At 38.4% G+C, this 19308-nt stretch overlaps 1 protein-coding gene and 1 pseudogene across 4 annotated transcripts in view; one reads left to right on the forward strand and one right to left on the reverse strand.

Annotated features, from left to right (window-relative positions):
• Positions 1–19308, forward strand: part of SLC2A9 (solute carrier family 2 member 9) — a 241514-nt gene that overhangs the window by 125252 nt on the left and 96954 nt on the right. For all 4 annotated transcript variants that reach the window (XR_010601572.1, XM_024106864.3, XM_024106865.3 and 1 more), the window contains one exon: positions 10813–10945. Coding sequence is in view for 3 of the 4 variants with exons in the window: in XM_024106864.3 (XP_023962632.2) it covers positions 10813–10945 (133 nt within the window). In the remaining variant the exon portion in view is untranslated. The remainder of the gene's footprint in view (positions 1–10812; positions 10946–19308) is intronic.
• LOC135984154 (small nucleolar RNA U3) lies at positions 11447–11529 on the reverse strand (annotated as a pseudogene).

The raw sequence follows: 19308 nt of genomic DNA on the forward strand, positions 1-19308 counted from the left end.
AAAATCTGAGTTACATGTGCATACCCCATGCATAGATGGGATAGACTCCAGGGAATTCAAATAAGAAGCATGTAAGCATGTTTTCACTTGCAACAGGGATGATCTATTCTTCTTTGATTGACACCTGCGTAAATGAAGAGTAACACCATTTTGGGAAATGGAATTACACCAGCACAAAACTAGAGTAGGCAAGAATGGCATCAGACCTGGGTTTCAATTTGATTTTTCAATGTCAACACACTAATTTTGCTGTGGCTATGTTGTGCTTTGCAGCTGTCACTGAAACAATAGGAGCAAATAAAATTTTTGTTAGTTTGTTTTTCTTCCTTCCTTCCTTTTTTTTTTTTTTTTTTTTTTTTTTTAAAAGAACAGTAATGCTCCATCCAGTATTTGAGGAACTGGCAGCAGTCTTTGGCCAGGCCTGTACTAGAACTTTTGCCAGTATAATAATGATGGGTAGGAATGTGATTCTTTATGACTTTCTTATACTGGCAAAAAGCCCTAGTGTAGATGCACTTTATACTGGAAAAGAGTCTCTTTGCCAGTATGACGTAGTTCATTCAGGTGACTGGCATAAACTATACTGGCACATGAACTCTTTTTCTGGTATAAGCTGCATCTTCCCTAGGGTGATTTGCCAGTATAGCTATACCAGCAAAAACATTCTAGTGTAGACTAAGCCTTTGTGACAGATGAAAAATGTTCTGCATCAAATGGGATCTTAAATGGATTTTACTTAAAATACCAAGAGAATGTTAGTAGTTCCCTTTCTAGACTTAATCTTCTTTATTAGTCCCCAAAGAATGACATATTAGAAGTAGAAGATAATTGTTTTTAAAACCTTTTACATATGAACCTTTTGTATTTTGCTGGTTGCCATTTCTTATACTTTTAAGTGCTGCTTCAGATGCACTGAAATATGTTGTACAGCCGGCTACTTTATAATTTTCTGTGTTGTTGAAGGCACAATAACCTGTCCCAAGAACTAAGCTACGTTGCTTCTCAAAGCCTCATTGTTTAAATTGCTTTTAAAACCGCTCCTTCCTAAGACTTTGTACTTGACTCAGACTCAAAGGCTGCCTGGTAACTAATGCTACACTCTAAATTTAGTAAAGAAAGCTATAAAGAATTGTTCCCAGGAAGCCACAGCCTGCAGGTAGAGACTAAGGAGAACATGATCTTGCTGAGATATGATGGCTGAAAGACGGTTAAATATTAGTATGATAACATGAAGAGCAATCCATCCATTTCTAGTGCTGTGAGTCCTTTAAGTAAGAGTGTGAGTGTGTGTGTGTGTGTGTGTGTGTGTGTGTGTGTGTGTGTGTGTGTGTGTGTGTGTGTGTGTGTACAAATCCTGTCATTGAAATACTTATGACAGTAGTCAAAGATATTTCTCTATGAGGGAATCGTTCTGTTATTACTTTATAATATAGGATTAAAAGATGTTAGGTTCCAATCCTGCAGTGTAACCTGCATGGATGGATTCCTGACTCTTCCTGAAGCCTCATTTAAGTCAATGGGGCTCTGCGCAGAGGTCTGTCCACATGCATGCATACTAATTACATATGAATGTTACACTTTCAGATCAGAGTGCTGTTTTAAATTGGAGCATTTTATTAAAGTTTTTTGTCCAAATCCAACAAACACTTACAAGCAGGGTTGCATAAAACCCAGTGCTGGAGCATCTTTCATGAGCACCAATCTCTTCTGAGACTACACTCTGTTCCCCAGAGCAATATCCCTTTGATCTCTTCAGCACAATTTCAAACTTTAAAGAAACCATGTGCATGAAAATATAACCCTGGCTTTCTATCCTGATCTTATATCAGAATAAGTTACAATTACACTAATATATAGAGAGGGTCTGAGTGCTACACAAAGAACCATCATAGCCTGTTTCTACCCACATTTAAAATTGTAAAGAGTGATATAGTTAAACCAAGGCCCTAATTCAGCAAATTGCTTACACATGTACCTGACTTTAAGCACATGAATAATAGTCCCATTGACTTCAGTAGGATTACCTTCCTGAAGCAGGGCCTTAGCATTACAGTGCACATAAATCGCCAGCTATCAGCAAGACATTTAAATCCTATGTCACTTAGAATAGTTAGTAGAATGAGTCAAAGAATAGCCTTGGGTGATCTTGAAGAATTTAAAAAAGCATTTTATACTAGGCTTAGAAATAAGATACCAGTAGAAAATATAGGGTGAGATCTTGTGCTGTGCCTCTAAGAAACAAAGCACAGAACTCACAGCCTGGGGGTGATGAATGGGGACTAAGGTGGCTTTAAGCTGATTTTTGTGACCTCCTGATCTTAAACCCATCATCAACTTTCAGCCTACACTTCAGGGCTTACTTGACTAGGAATGGATTTAAGCAGGTGCTTAGGCACTTTTCTGAACAGAGGGCCCAACTTTGTATAGCTGTGTCAACATTGCATTATGGGTGATCTTGCTGCTATTAACAGGTCCTATTAATTGGTGCCCAACCCTACCCTTTCCACATGTAAGAGAGCTGGATGAGGGCTAACAATTATTAACAGAGCACAGTTCCCTTTTGAGGCACACTCTTAGGAGCTGCCTATTTTATTTATCTAGCAGCGATGAATGTGATGTACCTCTCCCAGTGGCACATACGGCAGAGGATGCAGTTTTTCTTAAGCAGTTTTCTTGTCATACAGCTAAGCATTTCTACCTAATTACAAGCTGTGAGTTGTTGAGCTGGAACTCAAAAGCCACCCAGTATAAAAACTAAAGCAACCACCGGTGCATGACCTGGCAACAGTGCGGGGCCCAGCCTGTGGGTTAGTGCGTGTTGCTGTAGGATTTTAAAAAAAGAACCGTGTGCATTTCTCTCTATATTAAATTTGTTTTTACAGCACTGGAATTGTACACAGGATTTTATAAAACCTGGTTTGGAAGGTTGCAGGTGTAAAACCACCAGTGGGAAGACTAGCACAGCTTCTCTGCAATCAGCTCTTTGATTGCTGGCTTTGTTTCAGATAGCCAGAAATAATTAATAAGTTACTCATGGTGCTTTGCTTAGTCTCACATGGTCTGTTCATAAATGTAAGTATTCCCAAAGATTAGAAGTGAACATGATTATTAATTTGAGGGGTTTTTTTAAATTAATAAGACTCTAGCATGTTTACAAAACTGTCTGTATTTGCCTGTTACCTGTGTGGAGTTCATTAATTAATTAAATAATACATGACATTGCAGCAGTGAATCTCCACATTTGCAAATAAAAGCTCTGATTAAAAAAAATATTTTAAAAATTGAATGTGCTGTAAGACTTAGTTCCAAACAGTTTAGGAATAGTTCATGACTGACCAATCCTGTGTAACGTGCTCGAATTCTGGTCCCAGTGTTGCATTCTTTAAGCCTAAAAAATTAGAATAGATGATTTGGCTGCGTGGGGACTGAGCCTTGTATTTGAAATATGATCAAGTGTTATGATAGCATTGCTCATAGTGTCAGTGAGAAGGTAAAACTCTCTAATACTGATTTCTCTCTTGCCGGTGCCAGAGCATCTGCTAATGCCTACAAGTCCTTTAATAAGCAGTGAGTCTTGATGTTTTGACCCGTGACTTCCTTTCACACATAGTAAAGATAACCATCCTCTAATTATTCCATACTCCTGGGAATTTTTAGAAGACTAGTAGTTTTCTCCCTGATGTATGTGTTTGCAATCTGCATACCAATATTGCAGTAGATTGGTCCTCCTGCACTGACTAGCAGACAGTTATTCTGTTGAGTGATGGAATATATTTTCTAATAATACTTTCCATAAGAGTGCATTTATTTCAAATATTTTTCATTTATACATTGGCTGTTGAAAATAGATCACTCCCCTGCCCCCCAACACACGCACTGTTTTAGTATAATGCAGTAAGAAAGGACTAAATAAATGAAAGTTAACAGAAATGATGGAAATGATGCTGTAGTCACTTGTGGAGTGCTGCATCTTTAAATGTGAAGTGAAGACCAGCTGTTACTTCAACAGGATGAAAATTAGTTTCAAAATAACATCTATGAAATTGTAAGGAAATTAATTCTCCGTACCTTGCACAAAATGACCTAATGAGTAGAGCTGGGTGAAATTTTTCATCGAAAACTATTTTTTTGTGAAAAATGCAGATTCAGGAACACAAAAATATTTTGCATTTTTTAATTGGTTTTTGTCAACTTGTTTGTGTTGGAGGGCAAGGGGGAAAAACATTTTGACATTTTTGAAATGAAGCATTTCAATTTTTCAGTTCAAAATGACTTTGTTTTTATATTGCTTTCAGTTTAATTTTAAAAAAATTGAAATTGCAACACAGCATTTTGTTCTACCCATATATGTATATATATATTTACTTTTCGATTAGCTAAAATTTTTTGGGGAAAATGGTTTTGGTTAGACTTGAAAATCAAAAAATTTTATGGAATTGCCAGTAAATAAAAAAAATGCATTATTCACACAGCGCTACTAGTGAGTAAAATGTCTAGGAATCTGGGTGCTGCTGTTAATGTTGTTGCATTTTGCATCCATCTTTGTATCGTACTTCTGTAGAGCCTAATCCAAACCCTGCTGAAGTCAGTAGAAAGACTTCCATTGAATTTAAGTTTTGATTGAAAATTGTAATGTCACTGTCTCCAAAGTCTTGATATCCTTATGCTGGCAATTGTCTTTATGGAAATTAACATTTTGGAAAGCTCAGGCTGAAGACAAGAGTCAGAGAACCAGGGCACCAGCAAGGGGAATATTGAGTCTACAAAAGAGAGTCTCTAATTTCAGCTGCTGTATCCAGTGCCCTAGGGGACTGTGGCAGAAGAGGAGCAGCAATTGCATGAAAGTCCTGCTCAGTCCCTGCATCATGGGACTAGAGCATGCTCAGTACATATGGAATATTTAGAGAATTTTGCTGCCAAACTAACAAATCTCTATTGAGCACGTGCAAACTGAGATTTCCAGAATACCTTGCCTCTTTGTTTTGTTTTGTTTTCTGAAAAAGAATTTTTTTCTCTGGTTCCAGAGAAGAACTTGAACAATTCCAAAGTGATTTCAAGAAATTCACTGGGATGAAGTGAGAAACTTGAGATATAAAGACATTTACAAAAAAAACCCCAAACAAACAAAAAAATGAGAGAGAGAGAGAGAATGTTTTGAGTTGGTAAGAGGAGCCTGGATTTGGATAGTGTAAATCATGAGAGAAGGGAATGGAAAGAGAATGTGAATTTGAAGTATTCTAGGGCCTGACTCAAAAGCCCATTGAAATCAATGGAAAGGTTCACAGGTCCTTAATGCCAAGAATGTTTCTTAACACATACACAAGAGGAAAACAACAGATGGCTCAATTTCCCTGTAGAAAGGGCCAAAAATCTTTAGCCTACAGGGAAAAACAGTAGACTTGGCAGATCTGTATGAACTACAAAGTCGATGTGCATTAAAATGTATTGTTAGAAGGTGAGGGCACCTTTATTATTGCTTTAGATAAGGACTGTGTCTGTCTGTCTTTTCTCCTTTTTGTAAATAAAAAGTAAAATTCCTCTATAGAGGAAACAAAGGAAGATCAATGTCTTGTTCAGTAAAAATAGATTTTTATTGTAATGTGCTAGCCTGAAATTTATTATAAGGACTGAATTAATTCTCATGTTATAGCTTTTCACAATAATAGTTTCAAAAGACTTATTTGGAGAAAAAAGTGAAAAACTGAAAAGCTATGGAATATAGATTTACTAAAGGCAAATAAGACTCCCTAGGCTGGCAGAACATTAATAATAATAATCTACAAAAGTAATTAGGTTTTTTTTTGCCTTTGCACAGTACCTTGGCACTGTGGAAAAAATGTACAAGAAATCTGAGGCACTAATCAAGAGTCAGATTTTTATATATCACTTTCACAGACTAAATGTAACTTTAGAAAAAATTTTATGTTACTGTTTTACCTTTTACAATGTTTTGGGAAGTCATGATGGGCTCTAAATGGAAATAAGACCGGTTTATGACCATTAAAAATGAAGAAACTATCTGCTTCTAGCCGCCCACAAAGCAAAACAGCCAATTACAATAGCTGTTTGCTTTGTAGGGTCTTCTTTTGTTTTATAAAGGTTTGTTATTCCATTAACAAGTGTATTCTTAGCCATTTTAATTGGTGTAAAGAAGACTATCTCATTTCATTATCCAATAAAACAAATAGACAACTGCTCATTCCATCTCAGTTTACGTCTACATTGCAAGCTAGGGGTTGTGATTTCCCCTGCTCATGTACACACCCTCAGCTAGCGCTCATTGAGCTAGCACAAGTATAAGTAACAGTAAAGCTGTGGTTGCACTGGTAGCAGCGGTAAAGGGGACTACAAACCTGCCCAAAACTGGTGGGTATGTACTCGGCAGGGCTCAGCTGTGCCTCTGCTGCTGCTCCTCCCTGTACTTCGCTGCTCTGTCACTGCTCATCCTCATGCTAGTTCGATGAGATCTTGCGCTAGTATATGGACATGGGCAGGGGAATCCCATCTCTAGGTCATAGTGTAGAGCTAGCCCTAGATGGCTAGCAACTCCTGATGCTTCTAATGTAAACAAAAAGCTTCCCCCTCGAATTCCTTTCTTCCTGAATGCTTGAGAGGAAAAAAATGGGCCTTGCAGCATTTATAGTGTGTGTGGGGGGGTCCTGTTATAGCAAAATACTGAGAGACAAAGAGTTGAGAGTAGAGCTTATGGAAAAATCCTTTTTTTCTGCTTGCGGAAAATTTTGACTTTTAAGTGGAAAATCCCAAACTGAAAATTTTGATTCAGAAATGCCATTGCTATGCCTCAAGAGAATTGTTTTTGGGTGTCCCATATTATCATTCTTCTCTAGGGGCTGGGCTCCCTGCCTGGGTTATGTCTCTCCAGATGCACCAGTCTCTCCTCCTGCTAGACCCATGGCCACAATGCATTATGGCAGATGCTGTCCTTCTGAGGAACCTGGCCCATACAGGAGAATGCACTCATGAGGCGCCCAAACTACAGCAACGGTGACAGCAATCCAAATCCAAAACATTTTTTGGGGGGGGAGCAGGGATGGGTGTTCAGTTTTTGATAAAATGTCAAAATTTTCCACCGAAAGCAGTCACTTCACACTAAAAAATTTGTTTTGTTGAAAACCTAATTTTCCATTCAGAAAGATAGAAAAATGGCAGCGGGCTCTTGTTGAAAGATGTGGGCTCTGATTGTGCTGGAGAAATCATGTCCAGAGTACTTGGAGAGGTGCCGTGAGGACTTGATGATGCAAGGTGCTGAGCCCTCTGCTCCAATCCAGTAAAGCCTGTGAAAACACAGGCTTGAGCTCAAGTAGCCCCACTGAAGTCTGAGAAATCTGCTCAGCACCTTTCCAGGTCAAATCTCTAATTAGAATGAATGAAATGAAATGAAACCACTAGTGATAGGCAGAGTGAAACCACACTTTATGATCATCTTAAAAAGAGACCACTGCTAAGATTGTTACCCCAAAGTTAATTATAGAATTAGAACATAAGACATTTTAGGAGCAGAAAGCTACCAAAAGGCCATTTTGCTTTTCTGAGTTAATGTTAATCCTGTTTTCTTGCTTTTTTCACCATAATCCTACATATTTCCATTCTTTCTTCAAAGGCAAACCCAGATTTCCCTTGATACATTTTCTATAAGCTGCCTTCCCCAGAAACCCTTCTTTTGAAGTACCTTTTCCTGGGTTCCTAATCTGCTTCTAGTTTTAAATAATGGCAAAATTCAGTGTTCTGATCAAATGTCAGTGACTTTCAAAGATTATTATGGAAGAGAAATTAAATCTAAAATCCACTAAGGCAGTAACTTTTAATGATGTCTCCCAGGTAACTACAGACATTATACCATTGCTGCTGATTTTCTCCTTGACTGAATGTCAGTATGTTACATATATCTTTGGATATATTCTCCTAGAACTGGAAGGGACCTTGATAGGTCATTGAGTCCAGCCCCCTGCCTTCACTAGCAGGACCAAGTACTGATTTTGCCCCAGATTCCCTAAGTGGCCCCCTCAAGGATTGAACTCACAACCCTAGGTTTAGCAGGTCAATGCTCAAACCACTGAGCTATCCCTCCCCCCTAGACAAAGAGGCTAATATTGAACCCAGAGGACCTGAGTTTGGTATGCGAGGTTTCCACTTTCTTTTAAAATTATATTTCTAGGAAATGTTATGGACAACAGCATGAATTCCTGATTATATTGATAGAAATTAGTGATGTGAAGGCTTTCTAGGCCATCTTGTCTAGCTCCTTGCCAATATAGAACTCTTCCATACAGCAGTCCCTGTGCAGATTGTTTTCTCAAATGCCTTATCATGTCCAGGCTTAAGTGATCCTACTGATAGGACACTTTTCTTGTGACGTTATTCCAGTCTGATAGATTTCATTCTAAGGCTTTCTCCCTCCCCAATACCCAGTTTACATTTTCCTTTGCTAAATTTCATTCCATTATGACTAGTTATCCCCTCCCATTTCCTCAGACGAATTTAGACAATTCTGCCCTTGCATTGGTGCTCAAATAGAAATATAAAAATTGCCAGACTGGATCAGACCTGAGATCCACCTGGTCCAATACCATGCCTCTGACAGCGGCCAGCACCAGATGCTTCGGAAGGTGTAGGAACTATGCAATAGGCAGATGTGGGATAATCTGACCACCACGTAGTCTCATACTGGTTTCTAATAGTTAGAGATTGGCTTAGTCCCTGAAGCATGAGATTTAATAGTCCTTACCCCGAAATGTTTATTAACATTAATGATGGTAACTCTGAATATTCTACTTCTTATCCATATAAACGCCCAATCCCTTTTTGAACCTTGCTAAGGTCCTGGCTTCAGTGATTTCCTGTGGCAATGAGATCCCCATTGATAACATGGAGGTGCTCAGATAGTACAGTGATGAGTATCATATAAGTACCTAGACAAATAAATACCTAGACTGGTGATGGAAGGAAAACATTTCTTTATTCATGATCTTTTAGTTTTTCTTCAAGTGCAGTGTAATAGAGGAATCTTCCATTTTGTGTGATCTTATTCCTGTTTTATTGTTTACTGTCAAGTAATCTTTAAAGAATTTCACTGAAACTACAGTAAAAATGCCTTTAAAATAACGTAACAAATATATTTTAATAGCTGCAATGTTTAATAGTCACAGACTGTCAGTTCATAATGGCTTATGTAATACAGTATGAAATTATGAGCCTTATTACTAGGGAAAGTCCAAGATAAAGTAGCATGTGATCATTTTTCTAACTCTTGGTGAATATCATGCATGCATAATGCTGTTTAAATGTAATAAAATCATAATGTTAGAATTAAGGTACATTTCTTCTTCACTCTGCCAACAAGTTATAAATAAACTTGGAAGTGCAGGTTAGATTAAAAGGTTTTCAGTTACTTTGCTGCTCTGTTTTCCCCCCTCAGTTTTAAAAAGAGACAAATAGAAAAATATAATCCCTTACACATTTTACTGTATTTTAAAAAAGAGAGCAAGGAAATGACTGAAAAAAATCAAAACAGGTTCTATTGAGTTGCAGAGAGAAATGCTATTTTATTGATAATTTCATTTTTCCCTTTAACAATTTTAGGTTAAAGAGAGAGAGAATAGTGATCCTGTATTCCTACCGTTTGAACCATTTCTTTTAGAAAATAATGTTTTCTAAATGCAAAAATATCTACAATATTAAATAATATCCTGTATTTCTAATATCCTGTAATTCAAAAATCCACTTTATTAATGCTGTGCTCTTGTGCTAGAGCTAGATAATTATAATAAATAATATTTCATAGAACATAGCCAGATCATGACTCCAACGTAAGTGAAGAGAAGGGTAAGGATTATGATGAATTGTGTATGTGTGCCCTCTACTGGATGGAATTAGAACTGCTCAACTATATATGGAGAGCCAATACTGCTAAGGCAAAATTTCCTTTTAGTTAAAATAGAGGCTGAGGAGGGTGAAATCTGGACCCGATTGAAGTCAATGAGCATGTTGGTGTTTTGAAGCAGGAGGATCTAAGGTGCACTCCTAGGGCCAATGAAGTTCGGAATGGTCACGGTGTGCATCATGGTGGCAACCGTGAAATTCTGGCCACCCACCAATTTGCTACAGTATTATCTTGATTTTACACATGGCACAGAGATTGAGATTGAGTCCGGTGTCTAAGTTCAAGTAAGAAGTACCCCATTCTGAGCCCCATGCTCTGATTACTAGAAATAAAGAAAATGCATTGGAGAAGTAGAATTTTTCCTAAATATAATTTTTGTCATTTCTATGAGGTGTTGAATGTGTTGTAGCCAGTCTGAATGATTTTTAAACAAGTAGATAGAACTAAGATGCCTTGAGCAGCCATCTGTAACTATATAACCACTGTAACACTGTACTGCTTCCTAAAGCTGACAAGTGATATGGTGATTGGGTTTCATTCTGGCCATTTTTACTTGGTTAATATTGAGTCATTTTGGTTGTGGTTTGTAATATTAAAGGAAAGTAAAAGCATGCCATATACTTAATCTATCCCAAGCCTTTTCCCAGCTCCCCTCCCCACTCCTCTTTTTCATGGATGCTCAGTTGATTTTTTTTTATATTCCCTCTTCCTCTTTTTTTCCCACCCTCCTCTTCTCCCCACACACAGAGGCTGTGCTCAAATCACTGGCTAAACTGAAATGGAAGAAATATTACAATGTCCATTTCATAAAGTTATCTCAAAAGGCACAGCTTGCTACCTCAAAGCTATTTTTCGTCTTGGCTTCACTAAAGGGAAACCTTATTAAATGTCATGTTTGCATCTGTTTGTAGGAATTTCGCTGGCCCTACTTATTTGGAGTGATTGTTGTTCCTTCACTGATCCAAGTTGGGATTTTGCCCTTCCTCCCTGAAAGTCCTCACTACCTCCTACTTGAAAAGAATGACAAAAGTGGAGCAGAAAAAGGTACAGGGTATTAATCATTTGCCACATAGTATAAATCTTTTTATTAAAGGGATGCTAGCTGGCAAGTAATTTTGAACATCATGCTTTCTGTAGCCTAAAAGCTTATTTGTTTTTTCCCTTCACCATTTTTTGTGTAAGTGAAGTAGCTGCCGACTTGATTGATAACTGAAGACCTCTAATTATCCACAAAACAGGTACAGCATGGACAATGGTGGTGGAAGTTTTCCCACATTGCCCTGTCATTCTGTCTCACCTTTTACCTGGCAGAATTTATCTTTAGAGGTGAAAGGAAGTTCATTCTCGATGACCGTTCACTGCCTAGGCTCTCAACCAACACTGCCAAAAAGGGATCCTGGTCTTTGTCCAGTAGTAGCTGGATTGAATCTATACATTTATGTAATTGGATAGCTGCTAGATAGCAGGTCTACTACAAATCTAGGCCATATTTATTTAAAGGTGAAAAGCTTCAGTACCCTCTTACTACTTCCCAGCAGAGATGTGCCCAACTGTGGGCCAGATCAAACACTTTCGGCTACACTTCTCTAGTTACAAACTATAGAAATGATCCCTGAAAGTATAGTCTTTGCTAAGATTAATAATAATCTTTTTTCTCTCTCAAAATTACTGTTAGCTGGACAGATCAATTTGAAAATCCAACATATGGTTACAGCATAGCTAGGATGGCATATGCAAGTATGTACAACATCTGTCCTAGCCTAAGGTAGAAGCACTTGACAAATCGAAGGGGCTCACAGACTCTGTGGAATCTTGCAGGGACTGAAGAAAATGTACATTATGTCCTGTTAGTGTGTTATGCTCATACAAAGCACATGTGATCTATATAGAGGAAGGTAAATACACACAGCGTTTATTGAGAATAGCACAGTTAGCATATGCTTTTTAGACACACACACACACACACACACACACACACACACACACACACACACACACACACACACACACACACACACACACACACACACAGTGTGGATCAATCTAGTGGCCAGCCAGATTGGTCGCAGAGGGGAGCGGGGTTCTATCGGTCGCAATCCGATTCTCCTGGAGTGTGGCAAGACGACCCCAAAGTCCTATGGCAAAGCACCCTGTTCTTATAGGTTTTCTTCTCTGTTGAAGCCTATGGATTCTGCTGTGTCACTTTGTGACCGGTTACTTCTTAATTGGTGTAAACATTTCAATACACCTCCGAGAGGGTCATCTGTCCTTTGTTCCGATTTAATCAATTGTCTTTAGGGGTGCCAGCCTTTACCTCAGGGTCGTCAATCTGCCCTTCATTATGGGTGCGTGTTGATGATTCTTTGATGTCCTTTAAGTTTCTTCACTCCTTCTTCCTTGACTCTGGCTATAACAATGGCCTTCACACCTTATCTTTTTCTAATGCATACATTCCTCATTCACACAAACAGATTGAGAATACAAACAGTAGTATTTTATATTGAGCAAAAGGGCATTGCAAATTAAACCTTGCTAAGTTTTACAGTCAATAACCAAGCCAATTTACATTGAGACCCAGGCCTTCAATGTTCCTCTAATCTACTTAACATAGACACAATAGAGAATCCTGTCTCTTACTTCCTAATTTGTAATACATATAGGAAACCATAGTAGCTTTATAACTTATTCTAAAACAAAAGGATGACCATAATAAAATCCAGCTCCGACAAGTGGATAGTTCTTAGCTGAGATTTGAAAAGAGATTGGAGATTCAATGACGTGGAAAATGCTTTTCCAACGGGAAAGAGCTGCAGAAGGCCTGCCTACTAACAGTAGTCAAATTGAGTGACAGGGACAAGGAAGAAGGTGGGTGCTAAGTGAGCCAAGAGGATGAAGAAAAGATTGGAGAAAAGGACCAAGATTGTCAAGCCCGAGTGCCTATGCTCCTAAGTTGTCATTTAAACTCCTAAATAATTGAACTGAATCAGTGTCACGGGGACCACTGATTTCTGTCAAAGCTGTGAGGTACTCACCGCTTCTTGAAAATCAAGTCACTTGGTAGGTGTCTAAATATGGACATAGGTGCCTCACTTTAGACTCCTGGTTTTGAAAGTCTCAGCCAGGGTCTTTGAAGTAGGTTGGAATAGGTCTATGGAGAATTTTAAAGCAAGAGAGAAGTTTTGAATGAGATCTGCCAAAGAATCTTGTGAGCTGTTTGTGGGGGTGTTGTGGTAACTCTCCTAATTACATTAAAAAGGGTTGGATTTTAAAGTGACTCATGTACTAGTGTTATCCTTTTCCAGCAGTACCAGTGCATTTAAAAATACCACAGAGGACTATGAAAATTGTACCAAACAAAGCCGTTATGTGTGTGCTTTTGCATCATAAATTAATCCATTACTTAAAGACTTAATTATCTCACAGTACATTTTTTTAAACCTATGTCTATGGTAAAGGCAGAATTTTGAGACATGTCATAATTTTGATATGTCTGAGGGAAGAATCCCAGTCTTTCAGCTCAGGACTGCGGATTTGTGGCTGTCAGATATTTGATCATTTGTGAAATGTCTTCAAGTGCAGTTTTGCATTCCTTTTGGCTGGGTCAAACTCTCAGAACAAATCAGAACACTTAGAATTAATAAACCACACCACTAGATGGAGATCAACATATTGTACAGGTTATAGTAATTCATTTACAATAAATTTAGGAACTTTATTTTGTTTCTGGCATGAATACTATTCCATATTCTGTTCCATTCTGCATAAATTATCTTATACCACCCTTGTCGCTTTAGTGTCTGAGTACCTTCCAGTTGTGCACTAAGTGACATGACTAACATCTGTTATGTGGGTTCATTCTCTCTCTCATCCTCTCTCCTGGGGGAGATAGGTACATGCAGTGGAGTGTTTTGTTTTAGAGGGTTTTGTTGTGGTTGTGTGTTTTGTAAATACTTAGAATACTTCTAGGTTTTATTATAGGTGTTTTGTTTTAATCCACACTTCTCTTGCCTGGGCAAAAGTCTCTCTCTCCATTTCCTTCCTTGCAGTTTAACAAGCAGTAAACACACACAATAAATAAATATTATTAATAAAAACAAAAAGTGCAAACCAAATAGGACAACTCCCATGTTTCCCACATCTCCCTGGCTTGGTTTCTAGTGAGCACAACCTCCTGAAGCTAAAATTCATCCCTGTGCAGTGGGTGAGCACAAGAGCTATGCGCCACTTTAGCCTTATTTTGAGGAGTTAAGTGGTGCATGGGTCTGTGCTAACACTCCATCCTGAGAGATACCCAGGTGCTGACTTTAAACAGGCTCCACTGCACCTGATCAAATCCCATCTGTTAGTTCCATCCTTGAGCTGCCTCTGGCTGGGAATTAACTTCATAACCTATAAGGCCATACCCTGCTCTCAGGGACACTACTGGGATAGGTTTCAGTGGTAACCATGTTAGTCTGTATCAGCAAAAAAAAAAAAAAGAGGAGTCCTAGTGGCACCTTAGAGATTAACAAATTTATTTGGGCATAAGCTTTTGTGGTCTACAACCCACTTCATCAGATGTGAAGCACCCCACATCCTTTCGTGTATTTATACCTGCTCCTGTATCTTTTACTTCATACATCTGATGAAACGTGAGTCTTATACCATTTAAATTTGAGCTAGTGGTTTAGAGTTGAAAGTTTTCATGTCCTATTACCAATCATGATGGTATTAGCATTTGAGTGCAATGTATCTGGCACATGGTTGCCTGAGAGAGATGAAAGACCGGGTGGAAAGAAGTCTAAGAGATGCCAGAGGAATAAGCCCTTAGTCATTATGGCACAAAAGGAAAGAAGTGAAAATAAAGCCTTCCCATAAAGATAAAAAGCCAGCCAGCCACAGATGGAAAAGTAAGTGTTCCAGGTGGGGTAAAAGTGAAACAAATCATTCCTTTTTGCCAGGACAAAAATTGCCATTGCACTCAACTTAATTTTTTAATTTGAGCTGTTGGAATTAATAAAATTAGACATAACTGACTGAAAAGCCCCATTACTGCACTCTGGCCATCTCCCTGCCAGTGCAGAGTTTATTTCCTTCAGTTTATTGTCTTTGTGCTTTGCTGAGTTTAAATGATGCGAGTGTCTGAGCTTTCTACCACTTCTCCAGGCAGATTCTTCCCTAGTCAAGCAGGCTTGAAAAATCCTAGCAAATAATATTATTAACTTATAAAATTATATTTCTGACATTATTGGAAGAGGTGGGTTGGAGGAAATTTCAGGATAAGTGTTGAGTAACATGAAATCTTGTTAAATCTGCTGGAAAGGATTTAGCGTTGTAGGAGTGTGCTCCATACTCTGCATTAATGCAGGGAAGTAGTGGTTTGTTAGCATTCACTGGTGTTTCAAGTATTTGTGAAGTTTTGCTGTTGGCAATTACATCTCTATTCTTAACTGCAGGGAGGGAAAGGAAAATAGATACCTTTTTTTTCTCCCTTGTGCTCGATTAATCATTTTCTGTACTTACAATTTTTGACTTCCTCCTCCGTTTAGAAATATACCAAACCCCCTGTGTAGAATAGACAGATTGCTTTCTTTTTACTTGACTGCACCTGTATTTTGACTGCATGCCCTACAGGGATGTTGAGGGTTCTGAGAACAGGAAAAATAAAGAAAATTGTGCACTGACCTGGTTTACTCCAGTAAAAAAATAAAACGATGCATTAAAAATATGTGAAGCTCTTTGACGTTGTACTTCTTATTACCTTCCTTATGTGTTGTTCTTCAATATTAGCATCCTTAACAATAAAGGATATAATATGTAAGTAGGTAGGTAGGTAAGTAGATCATTAAATATACTATACATCTCTACCCCAATATAATGTGACCTGATATAACATGAATTTGGATACAACGCGGTAAAGCAGTGCTCTGGGGGGACGGGGCTGCACACTCCGGCGGATCAAATCAAGTTCGATATAACGCGATTTCACCTATAACGTGGTAAGATTTTTTTTTGGCTCCCGAGGACAGCGTTATATCAGGGTAGAGGTGTACCTAGATTTACTTCTTCTTTTACAGCTTATACCAAGTTCTACATACTTTACAATAATTTAAGCAAGAATTAAGAACATCATTTAAAAAGTATAATTCAATGAATAATACCGGTAATTTTTCCATGAGAAAAGGATACCTGCTTGCCCCAACCACAAAACAATTAGAATTTGTTTATTGACCTACCTCTGCTCAAAAGACCTGCATAAATAGATGAATCTAAGCAGTGTGCCAGAAATTTTAAAAAAATAATCTGGTCTGTGTTGCACCAAAGGGAAAGGAAAACTGTGAGTTGCAGAGGAAAAAGCCCTTTAAGTATAATGCTCTGCTAGCAGCCCCCTGTCTTCCGAATGAAGGGGGCTCCTGCATGGATGCCTCTCTTGGTACCAGTGATGGTAGAATGGAGCAGTGAGAGATGAGGTCTCTTGAGAATGCAGCTCTCAAAGCAGGTTTCAGGGTAGCAGCCGTGTTAGTCTGTATCCTCAAAAAGAACATGAGTCCTTGTGGCACCTTAGAGACTAACAAATTTATTAGAGCATAAGCTTTCGTGGGCTACAACCCACTTCTTCGGATGCATAGAGAGTGAAACATATATTGAGGAGAAATATATACACACATACAGAGAGCATGAACAGGTGGGAGTTGTCTTACCAACTCTGAGAGGCCAATTAAGTAAGAGAAAAAAAACTTTTGAAGTGATAATAGATTACAAACATTGAATCTATCTCCCCTTGTAAGTATTCTCACACTTGCTTCTTATCAAACTGTCTGTACTGAGCTATCTTGATTATCACTTCAAAAGTTTTTTTTCTCTTACTTAATTGGCCTCTCAGAGTTGGTAAGACAACTCCCACCTGTTCATGCTCTCTGTATGTGTGTATATATTTCTCTTCAATATGTTTCACTCTATATGCATCCGAAGAAGTGGGTTGTAGCCCACGAAAGCTTATGCTCTAATAAATTTGTTAGTCTCTAAGGTGCCACAAGTACTCCTGCTCTCAAAGCAGTTAGGTTGCTATAGGTTAAAGCTAATGACCTAAGATTTTCAAAAGTGACTATTGTTTTTGTTTGCCTCCGCTTAGGTGCCCAACTTGACGTACCATATTTTCAGGAAGTGATCGGCAACCACCCCTAAAAATTAGGCTCTTTAAAGGGTCTGTCTACACTTCAATTAAAGACCCATGGTTGGGCCATGTCAGCTGACTCAGGCATCTGGGGCTCAGCCATGGGGCGGTAAAATAGCAGTGTAGATGTTTGGGCTCGGGCTGGATTCCAGGCTCTGGGATCCCGCAACGGGAGAAGGTCCCAGAGACCAGACTCCACCCTGAGCCAGAATGTCTACACCACAATTTTACAGCCTCACAACTCGTGACCCACAAGCCTTCATCAGCTGACATGGGCCATCTGCTGGTGTTTAATTGCAGTGTAGACAGACCCTAAGAGGTCTCAAGTTGGGCATGAAAAAAATGGAGGCATCCAAAATTGCTAGACAATTCTGAAGATTTTGGCTAGGTCCTTTTTAATTCCACTGAGAACTGAACTGGTAGCTAGCACAGATCCTGGAACATTAATATTATGGGTTTTTTGTTTGATTTGGGTGACATTCTTAATAACATTGAAATTCCACAGTATGTCCTATTTCTTTGCTAGATAATGCTACAATCCAGGAATTTTAGACCTTAAATGGACTGTGGGCATTTCAATCGTCATGACTGAGTGTATCTGGCTTTATTAGATATCCAAGTCCTTTGTGAGGTCTAAACGAGTGGCTGTGCACATTATGCCTCTGTAGATAATACTTTGCAAAACTGTGAATAATGTGAATAAGCCAAAAGTACGCTTTTTTCTTTCTCAGTAAAATCAAAGCAATGCTATCACTTTTCTTCCTAATAAAATAATAATAACTGCTATTATTTCCTTAAAAGGAGGAATTTTAAGTGGCCTGCTGAGTAAATAATTGTTTTTGAGACTCGCCTCTTACAGTGTTCAGAACAGCCTGCTTACAGGAGCCTTTATAATGCAATTGATTCTCTGTAGCAGAAATAATTCCAAGGTGTCGAACATTTAAATATATGTTGTGAAGCCAACCCCCAGGATATGTTCTTGGAGATTTTAATAAAAATATCAGCAATTTATAGCACACCCATAGGACGACTTCAAAATTAAGGGTTCTTTGAAAAGTGACTAATGCTTCGGGAAATGCTTTGTGCATGAATGCAGTAGAAAGCTTTTATTGTTCACAGTGAAAAGTTAATGCAGTAAATCTCACCCATTATGTTATTACACCAAAGTGGTTTTTTGTTTTTTTGTTTTTTGGCTGATGCATGTTAATGAGGTATAAACACGGACATAAGGAAAGTGATGTGAATTAGATTCCCAGTTTTCTATATATGGGAACTGGGAAAATACTAACTCCTTTGGGTAATTCTTTCCAACCATTTAATACACCGAGTAGTTGAATCCTTGGCTGTAATCTGTCTGCATAAAGAAGAAGTTGAAGTTTTATTGTTTTAGGAAGGGTAAAATCTTTCAGCCCCAAATGTCTGTTCTTTATTGGTTTATAATAATTGCACCTTTCTGCTTTTTCTCAGTCCATTTCATCTGCAGAAACAAAGTCTCTTGATCTCATTGCTATTTGCATTTGTTAAGTGCGATTTTCACCTATTAGCTTGGCCTAACACTGCTCTCTTTGAAGTCCATGGTAAAACTCCCATTAACCTTCATGGAACTGAGTTAGGTAGTGCTTAGTGCTTTAGAAAATCCCTCCTTTGTTCTGGATATTGTGGTGATGGGTGCTATAGAGATACCATAGATACATTGGCTACATAGATCTCTGTTACAATCAATGTTAAATAGTTCTCTGTGAATTCCAGACTTCCTCCTAAGTTTTTTCTCTTCTTTAATGTAAAGAATCTGTATTGTTTTGTGACATAAACAGAGGGAAGGGGAGGAGGAAGAATGTATTGGCACACAAATACATAGGCTACATAACTAAGAGTGTTTTTGTATGCTGTACATAAAATGACCTCTTATTTATTTTAATTTAAATAAATGTTCATGTAGTTCAGACGTTAAGGCTCTTCCCTGCTAAAGCAGGGGGGCAATTGCCTCTAGTGCCTCCACTGATCAAAATTGCAGCACTATCACAGAGCTGGAAAGGTGGGATTTTCAGGTCACTAAAGTTCCATCATTTGGGACTTGATGGGAGCGAGATTAGTCCCTTAAAAGGTTAACTCCTTGAGACAAGGACCCTGTCTTCTTATTTAACAGTCAAGCGCCCTGTAAATCTATGATTTCAGAGTAGCAGCCGTGTTAGTCTGTATCTGCAAAAAGAACAGGAGTACTTGTGGCACCTTAGAGACCAACAAATTTATTAGA

The sequence above is a fragment of the Chrysemys picta genome, chromosome 5 (assembly GCF_011386835.1).
Source record: "Chrysemys picta bellii isolate R12L10 chromosome 5, ASM1138683v2, whole genome shotgun sequence".
Taxonomy (NCBI): domain Eukaryota; kingdom Metazoa; phylum Chordata; order Testudines; family Emydidae; genus Chrysemys; species Chrysemys picta.